At 45.9% G+C, this 20583-nt stretch overlaps 2 protein-coding genes across 3 annotated transcripts in view; one reads left to right on the top strand and one right to left on the bottom strand.

Annotated features, from left to right (window-relative positions):
• Nucleotides 1-9017, top strand: part of ptpn23a (protein tyrosine phosphatase, non-receptor type 23, a) — a 17896-nt gene extending 8879 nt beyond the window's left edge. For both annotated transcript variants that reach the window (XM_026317596.1, XM_026317597.1), the window contains 9 exons: nucleotides 162-316; nucleotides 478-809; nucleotides 1096-3631; nucleotides 4100-4284; nucleotides 4379-4483; nucleotides 4702-4840; nucleotides 5762-5875; nucleotides 7352-8508; nucleotides 8888-9017. In XM_026317596.1, coding sequence (XP_026173381.1) covers nucleotides 162-316; nucleotides 478-809; nucleotides 1096-3631; nucleotides 4100-4284; nucleotides 4379-4483; nucleotides 4702-4840; nucleotides 5762-5875; nucleotides 7352-7933 — 4148 coding nt within the window. In that variant the 3' untranslated portion in view covers nucleotides 7934-8508; nucleotides 8888-9017. The remainder of the gene's footprint in view (nucleotides 1-161; nucleotides 317-477; nucleotides 810-1095; nucleotides 3632-4099; nucleotides 4285-4378; nucleotides 4484-4701; nucleotides 4841-5761; nucleotides 5876-7351; nucleotides 8509-8887) is intronic.
• scap (SREBF chaperone) overlaps nucleotides 8629-20583 on the bottom strand; it is a 26359-nt gene continuing 14404 nt past the window's right edge. Inside the window, exons 11-23 of the mRNA XM_026317598.1 lie at nucleotides 20372-20470; nucleotides 19425-19637; nucleotides 18720-19105; nucleotides 18290-18442; nucleotides 16198-16399; nucleotides 15973-16088; nucleotides 15262-15808; nucleotides 14945-15030; nucleotides 14578-14660; nucleotides 14286-14452; nucleotides 14090-14170; nucleotides 13516-13722; nucleotides 8629-13161 (exon numbers count right to left, since the gene is read on the bottom strand). Coding sequence (XP_026173383.1) covers nucleotides 12916-13161; nucleotides 13516-13722; nucleotides 14090-14170; nucleotides 14286-14452; nucleotides 14578-14660; nucleotides 14945-15030; nucleotides 15262-15808; nucleotides 15973-16088; nucleotides 16198-16399; nucleotides 18290-18442; nucleotides 18720-19105; nucleotides 19425-19637; nucleotides 20372-20470 — 2586 coding nt within the window. The 3' untranslated portion in view covers nucleotides 8629-12915. The remainder of the gene's footprint in view (nucleotides 13162-13515; nucleotides 13723-14089; nucleotides 14171-14285; nucleotides 14453-14577; nucleotides 14661-14944; nucleotides 15031-15261; nucleotides 15809-15972; nucleotides 16089-16197; nucleotides 16400-18289; nucleotides 18443-18719; nucleotides 19106-19424; nucleotides 19638-20371; nucleotides 20471-20583) is intronic.

Genomic DNA, 20583 nt, shown 5'->3' with positions numbered 1-20583 from the left:
TGGGAAACAGTGTGCAGCTATAATATGTGTCTTATATAGAATATAATTTTTACACTTTTACAACTGGCTTCACAGTTACAAAAACACAATGACGACAACTAAAAGACAAGGATTATGTGTCAGATGTGAATGTAACCCTGTGCATGTTTGTGTTCATGCAGAGGAAGTAGCAGGATTGCAATGTATGAAGCGGATCCTGGGAAAGGTGCAGGAAATGAGGGAACAGAGAAGCTCTTTGGAGAAGCAGCTCCGTGATCTCATCCAGCAAGACGACATCACCGCCACCCTGGTCACCATGGAAAGGGCCGACATGAAGGTATGTGGCTGCGCATGGTTTCTGAAGTCCATTTAAAAAGTATCAGAGAAAGCAGTTGTTGGTGGATTTTGTGTGATGAAGAATTTGAAGAATCTCTTCAGTGTGAAGTCTGTGGTAATGTAGACTGTTATATATAAGATCTCTAAACTGTGTCCTTCCAGCGGATATTTGAGGAGCAGCTGAAGAAGTATGAGCAGGTGAAGGTGTACATTGACCAGAACCTGGCAGCTCAGGAGAACATCCTGAAGGCCCTGACAGAGGCAAATGTCCAGTACGCCTCAATTCGCAAGAGCCTGAGCCAGACTGAGCAACAGTGGAACAGCACCGTCCAGGGACTGGTTGGCTCATACGAAGCCTACGAGGACCTGATGAAGAAGTCACAGGAGGGGAAAGAGTTCTACGATGACCTGGAGGCCAAAGCATCACGTCTACTGGAGAGAGCAAAGGCCCTGTGTCAGACCAGGGCAGAGGAGAGGAAGCCTGTCCTGGAAAAGTAAGGGGGACTGTAAACAGTAAAGTTCTAATTATGGGACTAAGACTTTGTTTTTCTTGTATTTGTGTTAGACGTTTAAAAACTCAAATGCAACAAACCTATGTTTGAGTCACGGTGGATTATGGTGACAGCTCGAACAGTCATTTATGTTTTTCAGCTTCTTGCTAATCTCCTATCATTCACTTGAGCTTTGGCATTTTCGTTTATTATCCCCTGACTTCACTTTGCTAATGGTGAAACTTTTCGTATTGGGCTCCTGCTCTTTGCTTTTTGTCCTGTCCCACAGAGAGGCCCAGAAAAAAACTCCAGCACGGCCCACAGCAGCAAAGCCCTCCCTAAAGCCAAAGGTTCCAGACACAGACTCTGCCTGCGCTAACCTGGACGACCCAGAGTTGGCTCAGCTAAATGCAGCCATCATGGCCCTGGGGGGTGACCTACCTGAGGAGCTCCGCAGCCTCCCCCCTGACATTCCTTCACTGGCCACCACTGGAGCTCGTCTGCCTGGCCCTGAAGCCTTTATCCCCCCTGCTACTAACCTTGGCGGCAGCAGCTCTCTGCCCTGGCCTGGTGCTCCAGCTGCTGGTCTTCCTCGCTTCCCTGCCAACCTACCCCCTCCAGAGCTCCTGGCACGGATAGCTCAGTTTCCTACTTCAGGGGCGTTAGCAACACAGGGACCCTCACCACGTGGACCTGTCCCTCATATAACTCCCCAGATACCTCCACAAATGCCACCCCAGGCGGGGGTGTCAGGTTATCAGCCACCCTCTTCTCAAGCTCCACAACCTGGTCATGTTGGCCCTGCACCAGTCCGGCCCTCGACCACCACTGTGGACAGCATCCAGGCCCCTATCCCCAGCTACGCACCCACACCACGCCCCCCTAACCCACCTGCAGCCTCAACTGGTTACACCGTGCCCTCGCAGATGGGGCCTTACCCCCAATTTATGCCCCAACCAGGGATGCCCATGCAAGGGCCAGGCCAAACATCTGCACCACAGCAGCAGAAACATCTGCAGCAGTACCCTCAGTCCGTTGGGCAAACACTGCCTCAGGGGTACCAGACTGGACCAAGGGCTATTCCAGGTCCCCATCCTACTCTCCAGACCCAGCATTACCCACATGGATATGTTCCCCATCAGCCTGGTGTTCCTCCCCAGTACCAGCAAGCATTTCCAGGTCAGCTGCAGCCACATCAACAAAATGGTTTTCAGCCTCAGATGCCTCCAGGCTATCCGACTCCACAGGGCTATGTACCCCAGCAGCACCCGCAGATGTTGCCAGGCACCATGCCCAGGCCACCTCAGCCCCAGATGCCACCTCAGGCTGCACACCCACAAATACCCCCTACTTCTCAGCCTGCTCCCCCTGTATCTCAACAGTATCTGCCCCATCCCAGCCAACAGATGCCTCCTGGACTTCCTCAACACATGCTACCACAACAGCAGCAGCTCTCGGTGCCCCCAAACGCCCAGCAGATCTTACCCCATCCACAAATGCAGATGCCAGGTGGTCCCAGAGCACAAATGCCCCCTGCAAATCAACCATTGCCCCCAGGCTCACAGAACTACATGCCCCCTACTAGCCAATCCATTCAACCTACCCTGCTCCCACAGGGGCCTCCTGCCTCACAACCTCATATGGTCCCTGGTCCTCAGGTACACCTGCCAAGGGGCCCTGTGTCTCAAATGCTCCCCAGTGCACTACCCCCACAGCGTCACCCACACTCTGGGCAGCCACCTATACCAAATATGCCCCAACAACCCATGCGACTGCCCAGTCAACCCCAGGCTCAGCCCCCTCATTCTGGGGGAGTATGCTACCCTGGAGGAGCTGCAATGATACCCCCGCAGCCCCTGGCACCACAGTCTGCAGCTCCACAACAAGCTCTTCCTATGAGCCATCCTCAGCCTTCAACTATGTACCAATCAGGTCCTGGACCTAAAGTACCTACAAGTGCTCCACAGCAACCCACTGCCATAGGGCCACACAGTCCACATGTTCCCCCTGGTCAGCACATGATCCAGCCCACTCCTGGAGGTCCTCCAGCAGCACAACCACCAAACGCCATCCCTCCTTGTCCTTCGCCTTCACCCTCCCCATCTCCATCACCAGGGCCTGCATCTCTAGGCGTGAACCCCCCGCAGAGACCCACACCAACCCCCACTCCTGGAGGCACAGCTCCACCCACTCTTCCCTCTCCCTCTCCTGTTTCTCCCTCCATGTTGTTCCAACATCAGAACTCAAGCACTGAAGACCTCCTCTCTTCGAGCCCAGAGAGCCAACCTGGAGGCACCAAGGCACCCACCAATGTCCTGCAGCCCACCAAAGCTGACCCACAGGATGGGGAGCGTCGAAAAAAGAGTTCCCAGGGAGTTCTCCTGATCCAGGGTGACCCATACCAAGCTCCAGAACGTGTTGCCCGTCTTCATGGTGAGCTGGAACGTTACAGAGCCCAAGTAGATTCCCTGGAGTACCCTTCAGAGACTGAGGGTGGCTTGTCTGTGCTGGATGCCCGCTGGAAAGAGCTCCAGGACCAGCAAGAGAAGGACGCCCGCCAGCTCTCCATCGCCATCGCCCGATGCTACACCATGAAGAATCGTCACCAGGATGTCATGCCCTATGACCTTAACCGTGTAGTGTTGCAATCGGGCAAAGACGACTACATCAACGCCAGCTATGTAGAAGACTTGTCGCCATACTGCCCACGCCTTATTGCCACACAGGCTCCGCTCACCGGCACAGCGGCAGACTTCTGGTTGATGGTGTATGAGCAGAAGGTGTCGCTGATAGTCATGCTGGTGTCAGAGCAGGAGCTGGAAAAGGTACTGACATGTTTGCAGTGCTTTAATGCAAAAGTGATTAAGACAACACGTGTTGTGCAGCTTCAGGAAACTCAGTTTGTAACATATTTACTCATTTATGTTTCTGTATGTAGAATTTATATGTGAAAATGAACTTAAAGGGAGATTCATGTTTCCTCTCAGAAACTTCTACAAAAAGCAAATAGAGACAGTTTCTGTCCACTGCCATATCTGTCCCACCAGAGCCAGTCAACAGTTTTACATAACAGGCCCAGAATTGAGGTTAATTATGTTCCTGTAGGATTTTGGTTGTAGACCAGTGTTGCTGCTTCAGTGAAATGAAAACAAAAATTATATTCATTACATGTAAGTACGCTTAGAATTACTGCAAGTTCTTGATCTTAACACATATAGTTTGTTGACAGCTGCTGCAGACACACACTGCACAAGTCGGCACTGGTTTTCAACATGTCGTCTCTTCTCCCTCAGGGAAAAGTTCTGCGTTACTTCCCAACAGAGCGGGGCCAGCAGCTCTCTCAGGGACCAATCACACTCAGCCTAACCACGCAGAAGGTGACGTCGACTCATGTGGAGCGCATGATCAGCCTGCAGTACCGTGACCAAAGCCTGAAGCGGACTGTTGTCCATCTCCAGTTCACCTCCTGGCCAGAGCTGTAAGGAGTCTGTCTTTACTCAAAGTGTAAACTAGTTTCTGTACATTCATAAATGACTGTAATCAGCTCATTATTTCTTCATATTTGACATCAGGGGTCTTCCCGACAGCAAGAGCAGCCTGCTGCGATTCATCCAGGAGGTTCATGGACACTACCTCCACCAGAGGCCCTTGCACACACCTGTTGTGGTGCATTGCAGGTGAGTGTGTGTTCAAATCCCTCAGGTCAGCAGACAAATGGCATTGACCTTCAGGCTGCTGAGTGTTGCCAGGACACTGGGTGCTCACTGGTGCTGTAACTGTGATCACTGCAGATATAAAGTACAGTCATCAGCAGGGTTTTCTTGTTGATGTTCATTGCACTGTAACTTTCCAGTGAGAAAATTGTGGTTGATGAACCTGTGATGTTCTGTCTCAGCTCGGGTGTGGGACGCACCGGCGTCTTCTGTCTGCTGTACGCGGCTCTGCAGGAGCTGGAGGCGGGAAACGGGATCCCGGATCTTCCACTGCTGGTGAAGAAAATGAGGCAGCAGAGGAAGAACATGCTGCAGGAGAAGGTGAGACACACACGAGTCTGAAGTTGTGTTTCAGGTTCATTGATTTATGTCATAGATTGAACTTTGTTAGGTTTCTCACATTGTGGAACCAGATGGTGGCACATTACAGCTGTAAGCTTTTGGTAAGAGTAGAATTATATTAGATACTATTTTCCTCTTGTTTTGTCCACCCTTAGTGATATAAGCATAAATCAATATAATAGTAAGATGGTAAAAGACATTTAATAAACCTTCTTAACCAGCCAGTCATATAACTGCTATTGTTTACAGTTATATGTTGTTATTCATGATGTCATGCCCTGAATATTGTACAGAAATGTAATGTTGAGGTTTGACCAGCAGATGTCACCATTGTTGACTCTTTGAAAGACTGAACCATTTTTCAGTGCTTCAGAAAGTCTTGTACTATCCATCAGCAGCTTTAATGAGGCGGCTGCATTGTGGTGTAGCTCCACACTGAACTTAACCCTGGTTCTCTGATTAGCATGAGTGAGTGTCTCACTATGGGAACGCCTCCAGCGTGACCTCATCAGAAGTTTCAATACCACTCCACCAGCCTAGTATCCAGCTGGCACCAGTGACGACTATGTCAGGAGGGACTGGGACCCTCCCCCTGTATAATAGGCTGAAACAAGCTCACCTTTTCCTCACTGGAGGGTGGTCTGGTCAGACACTCATGCATGCTAATCAAAGAACTCAGGTTCTTTTTCATACACAGTTCCTGAATAGAGACCCCATTAAAAAAGAGCCCAGGAGGTTGCCAGACCCCTGGTGGAGTGAGCACATAGATCAGGGGGAGGCTGAAGACCTTTCCTAGTGTAAGCTAGAGCTTTGAAAGAGAAGTCAAACAGCTGCTGTGATTAAGCCTCAGTATATTGTCAAAAACGAGAAGGTTTATGGAAACACTGTCCTGTTTTTCAGCTCCACCTGAAGTTCTGCTACGAGGCCGTGTTGAAGCACGCCGAGCAGGTCCTTCAGCGTCACGGCATCACTACCGCCACCTGCAGCAAGAACACCAACTCTGCAGCCGTAAAGGTTCGACTCTCTGATCTAACATTTGTGTGCACCTGGCAGGAGTCACTGACCTTTATTTTGAAAACTGAAATGAAATCGTACTGTAGAAACATTTAGATCCAATTAGAGGTCGACCGATCTATCGGCCGAGCCGATTAATCGGCCGTTTTTTTGCACATTCTAATTAATCGGCATCGGCCCATTTCACTGCACGTTAGGCCGATTTATAGGCAGGCACATCTGCGACCAGCTAAGCGTTGTTGTGGAACACGTGAAGACGTGTTGCGACAAGCAGGTTGTCACCACGTCCAAAAACGGTAAGAAAGCACTTATCTTTCGTTTTTAGTTTAGCCTTATACATTTCATTGGTTGAATATGAAGCTACGTTTGGAGAGCGGCTGTCTGGTCTTATTGTTAGCGAGGCTTCAGCTAATGATGGCAGGGGACAACCTAATTACATTGTAGCGTGTTAGAAGTGACGCTGACCGTCATGTGTGCAACAAATGTGAAAGTAGAAACGCGTGAAATTCAGACGAATATTCTCGTTAAAACACGCAGGATAACGTTCCTCAATAAATGTGTGTGTGCGTCCGACACACGCAACACGGGCACGACGCTCCCACCAAGGCCCATGGTGCCACTAATCAGGAGAGTTAATGTGCACGTTTTAGCCTGAAGTCTTGTCTGAACTGCGCGTTTCTACTTTCACATGCAAATGACTTGTTGCACATATTTGTTTACGCATATTCTGAGACTGTGGCCCTTTGAATCATAGCAGGGCCTGTCAACAAACATAAGGATCATGACAGGTACTCTGCAATAAATCAGTCCTGTTTTTACCCAAAACATATTAGGATTGTGATGTGCATGGAATAATGTAATTATAGAAAATGTGAGTTTAAAATGACAAATCTTGTATTTATTTTTTGGGTTTTTTAATTTTTATAATTATAGTCTGATGGCTGAAAAGAAATTGAACCCAGTATGGCAGCATTTCACTCAGCCAACATCAGGCCAAGTGCAATATCTGCCAGAAGTTGCTGAGCATGGGAGCAGAAAAAGCAAGGACAAAAAATACTACAAACATAACAATAATACACTTTTTATTCCTGGGCACTTTTATACAATTATATAAAATTAAAATCGGCCAAACAAATCGGCATCATATATTGGCCATTGGCTGCCCTGATTTCTAAATATCGGCAGAGAAAACCCATATCGGTCGACCTCTAATTCCAATGCTGTGAATGTCACGTCTGGATATTTATTAGCTGGTATATTGTCATTATTGAGGCAAAAATCAAGTAAAACCAGTTCAATGGTCATTTTTTTCTAATCCTTACAAGAACGTCTGAAGTGGAGCTGTAGTTCTGTAGATAAGTCTTTAGTCAGCCTGTGGTAGCTTCAGTCTGGTAAACTGTTTCTTTCTAAGTTTGAACATTTTGCTGAGGTTCCTTTATGATCTGAACGTTTTCTGTGTTGGCCCTCACTCTGCAGCCGTACTCGAGACAGGAGTCCCAGCAAGACCTTGTCCTTGGCGGTGACATGCCCATCAGCTCCATCCAAGCAACTATTGCCAAGCTCAGCATCCGACCACCCAGCGCCACAGATCCAGCCATGGAGGCCTCATGTGGCCTGGAGGAGCAGGTTGGCACCATCTTACCTGACCTCAACATCCAGCTGCTCCAGGATCCTTGTCCACCTGTGGACCTCCACACCCCTTCCTCCTTTAGCCCACCTCTCTCCTCCCCTACCCATTCTCCACCTCCACCCAATGGCCTGGATGCTGTCTCGTCTCCCAGTCCACCAGCAGCCAACCACCAGCCAGTCCCGGAACCTGCACCCAGTTTAAGCCCACCTCCTGCTTCCTTTGCTCCGGCTCCGTCGTCTCTGGAGCTGCTGGCCTCGCTGGCACCAGAGGCCTTCTCCATGGAGGGAGGGGGCCGAGGGAAGCAGCGGGTGACCAAGCAGAGCTTCCTGCAGCCGGCGGAGGGTCAGGGTCTCCATGGGACTCGGGGGAACGAAGGAAACGACCCACTCAGCAGCTTGGATCCCCTCTGGAGCCTCAACAAGCGCTGAGAGGAGTCCACAGATCGCTGCCTTTCTCTCAATCGACCACCAGGTGTCAGCAGAGGCCTGGAGCTCTTTCTAATCCTGCTTTTGGGGAAAAAAAACTGAATCCTGGGAGTGATGGAGACACTTTAGCAGTGTTGAGTACCAAGATGTGCCTGGTGGCAGACGGTAGGGGTTCAGCTTTGAACTTGGGTGTACTTCCACAAATTCACGGGTGTCACATCTAAAACACAATTCTTTCTCCCTCCATCACTGGTGGTGTCTGGGACCAGATCACTATGCATTCGTCTGTATTCCTTCTGTTGCTCTGTGCTGCTTTTCCTTATGTATCTGTGATGGATGGGACCTGCTCTGCACTTCCACCACCAAATCTGGGCCCAAAGGAATCCCAGCATGCACTCCATTAACATCATCTCATGAAGGCAACACCAGGGTGTGAGTAAGGTGTCTGGCTGCTCCCTTCTGTGCCGGTCTGGAATAATGTGTCCTAATGCATGGAGTCACAGGCAGGCCAGAGGAGCCGGGTGCTTGTAGCTCAGAGACGGTAACAGAGCAGCGTACAGCTCAGCACGACCTAACAAGTTGATTATTTTTCTTTGTCTGTAACACTGTAGATATCTTGATTGAAATTAGACTATTCCTTCTGGAAACAAATCACTAATCTTTCATTGTAAAAAACTAAATAAATCCAGTAGACAGAAAAGTTTTGTGGCATCAAAGCCTCTTTATTTGAAAATTAGTACAAAGTCTTGTGCTGTTACAAAACAGTAAATAAGTTACCTCCACTATGACAGCCTGCATAACTCATAGCCTGCCAAAGAAGGGGAGGAGGCTGGAGGGGGAAAGGAATAGACCCAGGCATGTTATGGTTGTTTCAGTTATTTGCCACAGCTCTGATTTTCCTGACAGCTCTCAAAAGTGTTAAAAAAATGACATGAAATCTGATTTCTCCTCGTACAGGTGGGGAATCAGATGTGGACCACATGTTAAATGTCTGATTCCTGCAGTTACTGTGAAGATGCAGCCACACGAATTGTTCCTTTTTCTGTTGATATGGTAGAGTGACAGCCGCATGAACATAAGCGACAGGATAAAAAGGTATGTTTGTAGCTGAGCTGGGCAGACCCACTTACTACTTAGGAACAACTGGATATGAATTGTTACAAGGCCTAGTCCATATGTGATGAACCAAAACATTCATACAAAGCTAAGACTCAGTAGAAACTGCCACCCCAATCTTCTCTCCTGTTGTGGGAAACATGCTTAGATGCTTTCTGGCAGAGTCTGCAGGATGACCAGACTGAGACCACTCTGAGGCTGTGAGGTGACGTACACTGGCTGTAACCTCACATCCACTGTACATCACATGTTTAATCAGTACAATGAGGTGTTAAAAACGACTATTCGCCCTGTTATTGTGGGGCTGTGTGCTGATGTGTTTCTGTGCCAGTAAGTTTTTGGAGCCCAGAAATAGTCCAGCACATAAACCCCCATAAAACATCATGTGGTCACATTTATAGTTAACAAGCTTCAGTTAATCAGTGCAGTTTAGCCTTTGTCTTTGCCTTGTAAAGGCTTAGTGTGTGCAGCTGGAATATCAAATGGCTCAAATGACTAAAGACTTTAAAACTAGACAAAAACTAACAAATGAGAAATTTTAACTAAGATCTATAAACATATTTTAAAGACTAAACTTGGTGCCAGAATTAATACTGGTAAGAATGAGATAGTTTACAGGTACTAGGTCTCCAAGCATTCCTTAATGAGTAATTGAATACTTCATAAAAACATGGCTGACACACCTGCTGTGTAGACAAAGGTAAAATGTAAGGCAGCTGTTTAACTGCAAGTTTGAATGTTAGACAGAGTGGTATTGAACTTCTCATCCAGCAGCATTAACTCTGCACTAGAAAGCAAGTAATCATATTTCCCATAATGTCAATTCACATTGCTGGAAAACGGTTTTTAAAAAAGGCTACAAAAAGTTTTCCTATCATAACGGAAAACACAAAGCTAATAAATTAATAGTTACATCGCTGAGGAGGTCACAGAGTCTGGTTTGTGTGGGATGCAGACTCCACAGCTTCTCTAAAGGCTGAAGTACAAAAGTAAATACTGACACTCAAGGTCAAAGCTTTGTTTTATGCAGCGTGGGAACTATTTGGTTGCTGCATCCCACTGAACCCAGACCCGTAACCTGGACATGGCTGCAGTTTGCATGAGTACTAATGCTACAGACGTAAACTTGGTTTGTAAGTCTAGTTATGTCCACAATCCCTAAGCTGTTGTTTTGCAAAGTGCCAAGCGTGTGTGAGCATATGTGTCAGAGGGTTAGCTGTGCACTGAATTAGAGTTGTGATGTGATACTGGAAAGGATAGTCACTGGTTGTTATAGCGGACCAGGCGGTAGACACAGTGAAGTTGGAGGAAATACATTCTACATGTTGTTGTTTGTTGGTGTCCGAGAGGGAAACGTCTTTAACCTGGAAGAAAAACATTCGCTCCAGAATCTACCGAGACAAAGGGTGAAGGTCAGGCCATGACTAAAACAATGTCCAGATACTTGAAGTTATGACTCGGATCAAAATGTTAAATTCTGTAGCTTAACCAATACAAAAAGCCAATTAATTCAATTATTTCGTTGAATTAAATATGGAATTTAACTCTTAACTCTAACTGATGCCAGTGTCCCTGTTGTCTCTTCCCACTGAGCTTTAAGTAATTTATATCGTCAACGTTGAATCTGTCGTTTCTTTCTTTTCTCTCGCCGTATTTTCCTCACAGTTGCTGAGCAACGTTCTCATCAGTCATGGACCTTTAACGACAAAACGTTTCCACAAGCTGAGTCAGTCTGATCCCACAATGTTCAGTTTGTGTTCACACTGTTTCAGAACTGGAGGCTGGAGTTTGTGTTGTGTTGCACTGACAGGTGTTTCTATTATTCTGCCCACCTCATTTATCTAAACCAGGTTCGGCTAAATAACAGAAGCAGCTCTCTGTGAAATGCAATGCAACCTGTCAGCAGCACAAAGTCCAGTTCTGACACCCTGTGAGCATGAAGGAGACTTTACTGCAGGACCAGACTGAGTTTTTGCTTGGTGTACCTAATAAACTGGCAACTCAAAACAATGACAGTAAGCAACATACATTTCTTGCCTTCTGATTGGTGAATACAGGTGAGCGCCTGTTGCTTATTTTGTCCTGATTTACATAATATCAATCTGTGGGAAGCATCTGCTCCTGATAAAGATCTTTGACTGAAATCTTTGTTTTTGGACATTAGAAACAGAATTTTGCTCAGCAACTTGTGAGTTTTCTTTATATTTGAACCTCTGTGTTTAGTGTGAAACACACATTGTGACAAAAACAATTAGAGCAGAGTAGTAAATGTGAAACTGCAGCAGAGACCACAGCAGTGATTGTCTCTTTACTACTCTGCTTTTTTACACTGCTCTAATTGTTTTTGTCACAATTTAGTAGAGCTCTAATATATTATCTACTGTCTGTGTGTGACCCACAGTCCAAAACGACTGTAGTATAGTATAGAGAACAGAAACTCTTACCTTTGACAACCAGAACCAGCACAGGTTTGGAGTTTCTGCCTCATAATGACAAACTGAGTATTAAAACCGTTTGGATCTCTAATCAAATCCGTTACTTCATTTGGCAAATGTGACACATTTAAAACTGTCTAACAAAATGTGGAAACAAGAAGGAACCACATTGCTCCAAACTGTTTGAACAGGTGCAACGTACATTTGCTGTATTAACCGTCTCTTTATCTGTTTGTTGCCTTTCTTCACATTGTCACTGACTGGCTGCAGGAAGAGGCAGGTTTTAACACAAACTACTGAAGTTTGCATCAACAACATGGCAGTGACTACAAATGAGGTGAAACGTCTGCGTTTTTTTAAAAAAACCTCATTTGTGTTTAAATTTGAAAGCAGTTGTAGTGAACAGTGATTAACAAAGTCTCTACAGGGCACAATTTACAAAAATGGTGGTAGCCAATGTAAACATGACGTCGGCCAATGGCAGCCTGTGTGGGACAACGTCAGTGTTGTCCTCCAAAGTTCAAGCAGTTTGGAAAATGGAGGTAGCCTGATGAAGCATAAAGGGGCCCCTCATAGAGCGTAAACCCAAGAACTGGTATAACAGCAGGATCCTCTTCCCCCTACAGCGCCCACCTCACAACACCAAAACCATCAGTGTTTCCAGTTCAATATGACAAGTAATCACTCGATCACCAACACCTCAACCCTGCCAAACCAATATTCACCAGTTTCCACATTATTATATTCTGGTTTAAGAGCTGGGGTTAGCCATTTATAAACAAACTGTTAAAAACTGTATTGCTAATAAATAATAGATCTATACATATAAAAACAGCCCCTGTACAGTAATCATCACTTCTCCCTCACACGCACACACAAAGATTTTTCTCAGCAGTGTTTTGCCATAAAAAGAGTCGTGATTCATTCAGTCTCCAACACTCACACGCTCAAACACATCCACATATCTTACTGCTCAGCTCGTCTCAGCAGGTAAACCCGCTGAGCTCGCCGTGGCTGCGTGTCGCCGTGGAGCGATCGAGGCAGCGGGAATATCGAAAAATACAGTCTTCGTCTGCGGGTGGGGTCAAGGTGAAGCCCCACCCGTATCAGCAGCATGGAGGGCAGAGCAACAAAACAAACACACGTGCACACAGAAAGCACAAGCTGGTCGACCACGTCACTGAAAATCATCCAGCTTTTCTCGAACGAACCTCATGACCCTCATAATTTCACCCTCCTCTAATAAAATGCAGCAGGTTGCACAATGAGTCTTTCTCCAGGGCTGCACTTCCAGCACGTCACTATGAAAAAAGAGCCTTGTATGCCCCTAGAAACCAGTCTAATGACCACGCCTGCTCCTGGTGTCACAGCACCACAAAGCAAAAACCGCAGAAGAAGAGGAAGCTCTGAGTGTTTTGCTGCCATCGATCCTTCTCAGTCTAGTTTCTCCAGCACTGAGGGAACGTACACCAGACTGAGCTCGCTGCCAAAGTCGCAGACAATGGCGGCGTTGTCGAGCACCAGCAGCTGGCGGATGCCCTGGCCGTCGCTGTTCTGACCCAGGTAGACTGTCTGTAGCAGATCACCAAAGTTCAGGTCCCAGAAGGAGACACAGCCCTGACCCCCCGTCACCAGAAGAGAATCAGAGATCACTCCTAGGCTGGCACCGCAGCCCACCTCCTGGTGAGAAGAGAAAGTAAAAATAAAATGTCTATGGTACAAAATATAAAACTGTAATACAATTATTTTTTAACCTATAAACTGAAAAAAAATCAAACAATAAACCCCAAAATATTCAGTTTCAACTAATGTAGGCAATAAGACTAAAGTCTCCTGTAGTGCTCTATGTTTTCAACCTGTCTCTAATCTTAGGTTCGTTCTTGCTGTGGTATAATAATGTGCAGTTACAGTTAATTACAACTATATATAACTTTCATTTGATTTGATTTGATTTGATTTGAAGTATAAGAAGTTAAAAAAAAAATGGGAGTGGTGATTTACAGGTAAGAAAGAAGCAGACACAGATGCAGTTACCTGCTGTATGGAGTACAGCTTGATCCCGGTGCTGCGGTCCCAGATGCAGATAAGGTCATCCAGTCCCGAGCTGATGACACAAGAGGTGGTGCAGACCAGCGAGGTGACGTCACCTCGATGGCCATAAACGTGGCTGACCCGGCTGCCCGTCAGCACATCCCACAAGCAGATGGCGCCATCCTGTCCACCACTCGCCAGAACCATCGTCTGATTGGAGCAAAGGAAACATGGGTTTACATCAAATTTACCCACAAAGATCTGACGTTTAGATGACAGTTCATTTTACTGATGTCAATAATATGATGTCAACACATTTCTGCTCCTTAGCTATAAAATCTTCATGTACTGTAGAAATGTCACTGTAACCTCCAACCAGTATCATATTTATCAGCGACAAAGATGATCTACCTCAATAAACAATAAACAGCTTTATGCTGGCTGATCATGAATTAACTACAAACAATCAAGTCTTAATACTCATCAATCTTCTATGTGTGTATGAAGTTTTGATGCTGCAAAAAACAGACGTGAACAGTGAAAATAGAATAGCATTGGAGGAAGCTTCATTACTGACCTGGTCTATGTAGATGGCTGTGATCCCTCCAGAGTGACCCTGCAGGGTGAAGAGGCAGCAAGAGTCCTCCAGGCGATAAACCTGAAAAACAGAATGAAGACTCATAGTCAGCTCTGACTCTTGAATCCTTGCTAACAATTTTTCTTCTTCTTCTTCTGGACAAAAGCATCTGTCATGTCAGTGTTCAGTTTGTTACCCGGACAGTGTGGTCCTGGCTGCCGGTGACAACCCTCCCGGCGGCCGCTCGCAGCACCGTGATTGGTTTCTGGTGAGCGCACTGTACCGAGCGGGTGAGCTGGCAGCTGATCACGTCCTCGCTGCTGTAACAGGGAGAGGGTGGCATGCTGCTCCGCCCCGGGGCGCCTGCAGGAGGAGCGGAACGTCGAATATCAGGAACATTCATGCCCAGTTCATCTTTGCTTCACTGAAATTAACAGTGTGATGAATGTGTGGGAGTTGAAGCCTGAAGGTTTTAAATGCTGGCTCACCTCTATACTGCAGCAGCCCCAGAGGTTTGTTTATCTCAACAGTGAAGAAATCTAACGACCCATTCAGCCGAGCCGCCACGATTCTGAGGAGGAAGAGGACAAACATGGAGTCTAGGGATAAAGTATGGTCAGGTTTGTCTTAGAGACAATTATTACTTCACAGTACAGATCTCATGTAAACCTTATGTTCAAACAGCTTTTCATATATTTATCAGATATGTCATATATCAGATATCATATATTTATTTATTTACTCAATAATCAGAGTAAATCATTTTATTTGACCTGAACAAAACAAGTGGATGTCTGAGCAGCATGATGAAGCATTGGTTTTCTGTGTGTGTGTGTGTGTGTGTGTGTGTTTAACCTGTTGTTGAGGAACGCCAGAGCTGTGATTCCAGTGACACCGTCCTCATTGCTGCAGCGCAGTGACCCTTCCACTGCATCCCACAGCTGTAACCACAGGAGCACAAACTCTATATTCATTCACATTCTCATCACGTGAAGCTCTGATTAATTTGAATGACACAAGACATTTCAGTATTATTTCCTAGTGCTAAACCAAAATATTGTGATACTGCCAATAATAAAAGCTTTCACTGAATGTCTGAAGTAAAATATTAAATCTGTATAAATACACAGTGAATCTTTTATACAAATCAAGAATAAAAACATCATACACACCTCCAGCCTACCGCTGCTCCTCCCAGCAGCTATTAGATTTCCTCTCAGCTCCATGGACCACACGGAGCTTTCCCAGTCTGCTGTTGTCTGTGTCCCTGCGGTGGGGGGCCTCTCTTGGGTTAAGGGAGCAGCGGCATCTCCGAGGCTGGGTCTCCTCTGGAGCTGAGCTCCTGAGGGCGGTGAGGAGGAGGTGGAGGAAGGAGAGTGATAGGAGGAAGGTGAGGGGGGCTCATGCTCCATGTAGGCACGCTCCACCAGACCTCCAAAGTCAAAGCCTCCTCTGGGTGGGCTGGAGAGGTGGGAGGGGGGCTGGGAGGTGAAGTTGGTGTCGATGAGCGGGGTGAGATCAGGCTGATCGGTGAACAGACTCGGCCGAGCAGGTGCGGTGCGACGTCTCAGCGGGTAGCCCTCGTCTTCCGATAGGCCGTCCCCACTGAATGAACGGTCACGACCTTCAGAGCCTAAACCCTCCGGCTCTGCGGCTGCGCTCATGGTGTCCCAGCCGTCTCGCTGCTCCCAGCAGCCACTGCTGCTGCTCCGTCTCACTCTGAAACAGAGAATATGAGTTTGTAGTTTTGAAAAATACAAAAATAATAACAACAAGAGGAATTAACTGGAATTACTATTTGCTTGTGTCAACAGTAACACAACAGAGATTTGTCAACAGTACTGCAAATCACTTGAGTTAAAAGTTTATTGTGATTAACTCACCCGTGGTTTGGGATGACGGTCAGACAGTCCCCGGTCTGGGCATCCCAAACCCGGATCTGTCCCGCCAGGCAACAGCTAGCCAGCAGCATCCCGTCACTCGCCAGACACTCGATGTCCTGGAAGACAGGAAGAGATTATGGCACAGTGAACTGCTGTTGTTTTTGTAGTTCTTCCCAACTGTCCCTGTCGTCCTACTACAGTGTCTGCATGGATGTCCACTCTCACCATACTGTGTCCCCTCAGCAGCAGAGGTGAGATCTCACTGACAGGAGGTGAGTAACCGTAATCGTCACAGGGGAGGTCACCTCGGCGCCGGCGCCCATGAGCGACGCCGTTCTGTCCGTAGTTCCGTGGGCAGAGAACCCGGTAGAGACAGAAGAGCAGCAGAACCAGCAGGACACCAGCTGCCAGTCCCAGAGCTGCTACCCTGGATGGAACAGGGACAAAGACAGTGTTATACTGTTATACATACTGTCTTTTCTCCAGCATCAAAATGAACATGTACTATTACATTCATATGGCTAAGTTGTCCAGTCCAGCCTTAGTGGCCATTTGACTGTAACACAGTGCATTTAATAATAAAATACAAAATGAAAGGAACCAGCCTGAGCTCAGATCGGACATGAAACACAGGACTGTACCCACTGTCACATCTCCTTCCAACTGGTCACCATTATAAACCCACTGAAACCAATCAATCATTCCAAGTGTTTTATGATGGACAATAGACCTTATAAACAAATAATTCATACTGTAAGTTTTACAGCCTACATCAATTCACATGCTCAAACATGCAAACTTATCTCCAATGTGATGAACTATCTACCTTGCAAAAGCAAGAGAGCAAGTCTGCCTGCTCTAGTATCTGCTGAGGAATGTGGCACAACTGTGACGATAAAATCTCCCAGAGGACTGTGACCTCGGCTGCATGAAAACCCTGCCTGCTGCTCTGCTAATTAAAAATCACCTTTTAACACAAAACCCTCTACAGTGGGGGAAGGCTTTGATTGCATTCATCAGACTATGTAGTTAAAAAAAAGAAAAAGAAAAAAGATCCAGATTCAAATCATAGCCTCAAATATTTGGATCAAAAATGTACTTTTCTATCTATTTGAATTTGGTTTTTGGCTGATAATACCAAAATTATTATTATCCAATAAACTGACCACCCACCAAATTTGTATTCTTTATGTTTTTGTCAAATCTTCCTGAGCACTCAGCTCTTTGACATAAATATCTGTTATTTGATGTAGAAACAATGAGTCACAAATGTCAGCTATAAAGGGCTGTATTTAAAGTGCTTGCTCTAATATTTACATTCATAGGGCCTTTCTGTTTTACAGTTTTAGTGCATTCAATTCAATTCAATTCAATTCAGTTTATTTGGAAACTGACCCAACAAATCCCTTATGAGCAGCACCTGGTGACAGTGGAGAGGAAAAACTCCCTCTAATAGAACAAAACCTCCAGCAGAACTAACTGTAACTGTACAGGAATATAATGTTTGGCAGAATCTAAAGTAATCACATATAAGTAATTGCTTATATATTTATATTTTTCAGTCATTAAGAATGATTTCAGGCCATACAAAATGACTAGTTTGTTTCATATTTGAGAAAATGTCATCACAAAGAAATAGATGAGTTCTGATACAATATCATCCAGCAGCACAATGTTTCCAACCCCTAATCCAAGAGGCAGCATCTGGAGGGCATCTGTGTTGCAACCTGCTCTGAGTGTGGCTATGAGGCACGTTTATTACTCCGGCCTTCTCTCTGTCTCAGGGTCATCTAAATAGGTCATCAACTCAGCTGCCACTTCCCGCTGTGACCCAACTTCAGCTGATAACCGACATATCTACTGTTCAAAGATGAAACAAAGAATTCACTCTTACACAACAGAGCACATCAAGCTCAGTGAATGCTCCACTCCTGAATCTGAGGCTGACAAAGACAGGACTTAACAAACCAAATGTCAGCTGTTATAATGCCAACCAAAAGTGAAAAGTCATTTAGGCAACAAATTCATTTCCATTGCTGCAATGGTCCAAGTAGGAGGCATCATCTTCAGTCAGCATATACCAAATTCTTCAACCAGCCAGCAGAGGTTAGTGATTATTACGTCCTGTAATTGTTTCCCCAAATAGCCTTAAAAGTTCCAATTTTGACTATTGCTGAAGACACACACACACGGACACACACACACACTATCCCCAAACAGACCATACTGAAGATGTCCATTTTCAGTTGTGCACAAAAGATTGAGTGGAAACTGCTGTAGCTAAAATAAACGTGGTGTGCTTGTGTATTGTACTAACTTATAGAGAGTGAGGTCTGTCTGTAGATCTGCAGAGACTTTAGGGATGGGTGGTGGTGGGGGATGTCTCGTGTCCTGAGGGTGACGGGTCTCGATGGCCTCCTGGGGGCTCAGGTGAACAGTAACGGGAATGACGGGTAAGATGCTGATGTACCTGAACATTGACAGACAATAACAAAGACATTAAAACAAAACCTGACAAGGAGGTTCCATGCATAATCTAAAACTGGCCAAAACACTATTTCATTTCATAAAGTATACAGACCACTTCACTTTCTACGCTCTTGATTGGGCTGCACATTTAACTTTAAGTGGACAGATAATGCCATCTGCCCATTAGTCTGTTTAATTTTCCTTAAGATGTCTATAAAACTATGAAAAAGAACTTTCTGAAGCCTTATCCTTCACACTAAGCGATGACCACCACTCACCTTTTGGCTAAAGTGATGTTGTAGTAGCTGAACAGCGATGGCCAGTGCCTGAAAGAAAGCCTCCTCCAGCCCTCTTCGTCCTCCGCCCCCCAGGTGATCTGAGGCACAGCAGGCGGGACATGGGGAAGGGGCCCTGCTTTGGCAGAGCCATGGTGGCCCTGTGACTGGTTCTCAGGTAAAGGAGTTGGATCTGGTGCAGGGTGGATGCTGAGGGTGCTTGTAGGATCTGCACCACGAAAGACGGGGGCCACAGCCAGGTGAGGGGGGAGACCGCCTCCTCCAGGATCTCCCAGGGGGCTTTGTTCAGACACCTGGGCAGCCAGGTAGGTGCGGATTCCAGCGGGGTCGGTATAGACGAGGATGCCAATCCAGATCACTGTGCCAGCCTGGGAAAAAAGTCAATGAATTCTAATTACTATTTAATTAAAGTGTATTACCTGATTATTCTAATTGAGTTATTTTGCTCATTCACACATTATATCCAAGATATACTATAGCAGTTTTTCATCTTTAGATCATTTCCTTCCAGTCGTACAGACGTTATATACTGACCAATGTCTCTTTTAATGCCAGTCAGAAAAAAGTCAATTACCATGCACTCTCACAATATCCCATATCCAGCAGAGAAATGTCACCAAATACCAAAGAAGCTCAGTACATGACATTCATTTACTCATCTTGTCTGCAACCATATGTGCATCTCACCATGATTATGCGCTGAGCGAGGCGTGTGCGGGCCAGGAAATATACAACACGCAGCCTCTTGGGAAGCCTCAGGTTCCTAAAAGCTGGAGTCTGTAGGGTGATTGTGTGGGGGGAGGGTCTTGGCGGTGGGGGGACCTCACGTGGACGCAGTGGGCCTGGCTTGGGCGGCGGCATCCCTGCTTCCGCTGGCAGACGGCGGTTCAAGTCAGCCAGCTGGTGTGGAATGAGCTGGTTTAAACACTTATTCTGACAAGGCATTGTATAGCATATATAGCATTACAGAGAAGTATAACATTAATTAGTAATTAAAAAACAGTCATCAGCTGCACTTTAATATAGAACCGTATTTACCATAAAAACCAAGATAAGCATGTTTTGTAACTAATGATCATTTTCATTTTATTCACACTGAACTAAAGACGAGCCAAAGTGAGTGACAGGAAATGATGCAACAGTAAGAGTTAAAACAGTAATCTGAAACCTATATAGTAAAGGTATGTGGGCCTGTGACTGCCAGCTGACCTGCTGTACAGTATATGACCTGTATACGTTTGCAAGTAAGGTAGAGGCTGCATGTGTCAGCCTCAGTCAGTGGTTTTCATGTTATCTTTGTGTTTGCATTTCTGACTTTGGCCTTTATCCCCACAGTGTGTTCAAGAGTTCATATAAGACTGACTGAATAACTGCCATGTATCCACTTGGTGTTCTAGTCTGTCCAACAGACCATCTACACCTCCACAGTAAAGTTATACTAAACAGAATATTCCTGTTACCAATAAAACAGATGAATTAGTCATAAGAGTTGTCAAATAGCAAGCTGTGGTTTTCAAAGTTTACCCTGTATGTAATTCTAACAAAACAATCTGAGACCTGTATGTTATCCTCACTGAAATGAGACTACAAATGCAGAGGGTGCATCTACGAGTCAGTGTGCTGAGAATTCTCACCTCCATGCGGCGGATGTCTATAGATAGGACTGTGGTGAAGAAGAACATCTGCAGGAAGAAGTCAGACACCAGCCCCACAACAGCAAACAGACAAAACTCCTACAACATACAGAAACCAATGGAGACATCAGAGCACCGTACAGACTAACAGGATGGTAGTTTTTGTCACTATAACAAGCCTTTGGCTTAATGATGTGGAAGTACCATCAGCT

The sequence above is a fragment of the Mastacembelus armatus genome, chromosome 16 (assembly GCF_900324485.2).
Source record: "Mastacembelus armatus chromosome 16, fMasArm1.2, whole genome shotgun sequence".
Taxonomy (NCBI): Eukaryota; Metazoa; Chordata; class Actinopteri; order Synbranchiformes; family Mastacembelidae; genus Mastacembelus; species Mastacembelus armatus.
The sequence above is the reverse complement of the archived record's forward strand: the minus strand, read 5'-3'. Positions and strand labels throughout refer to the sequence as shown.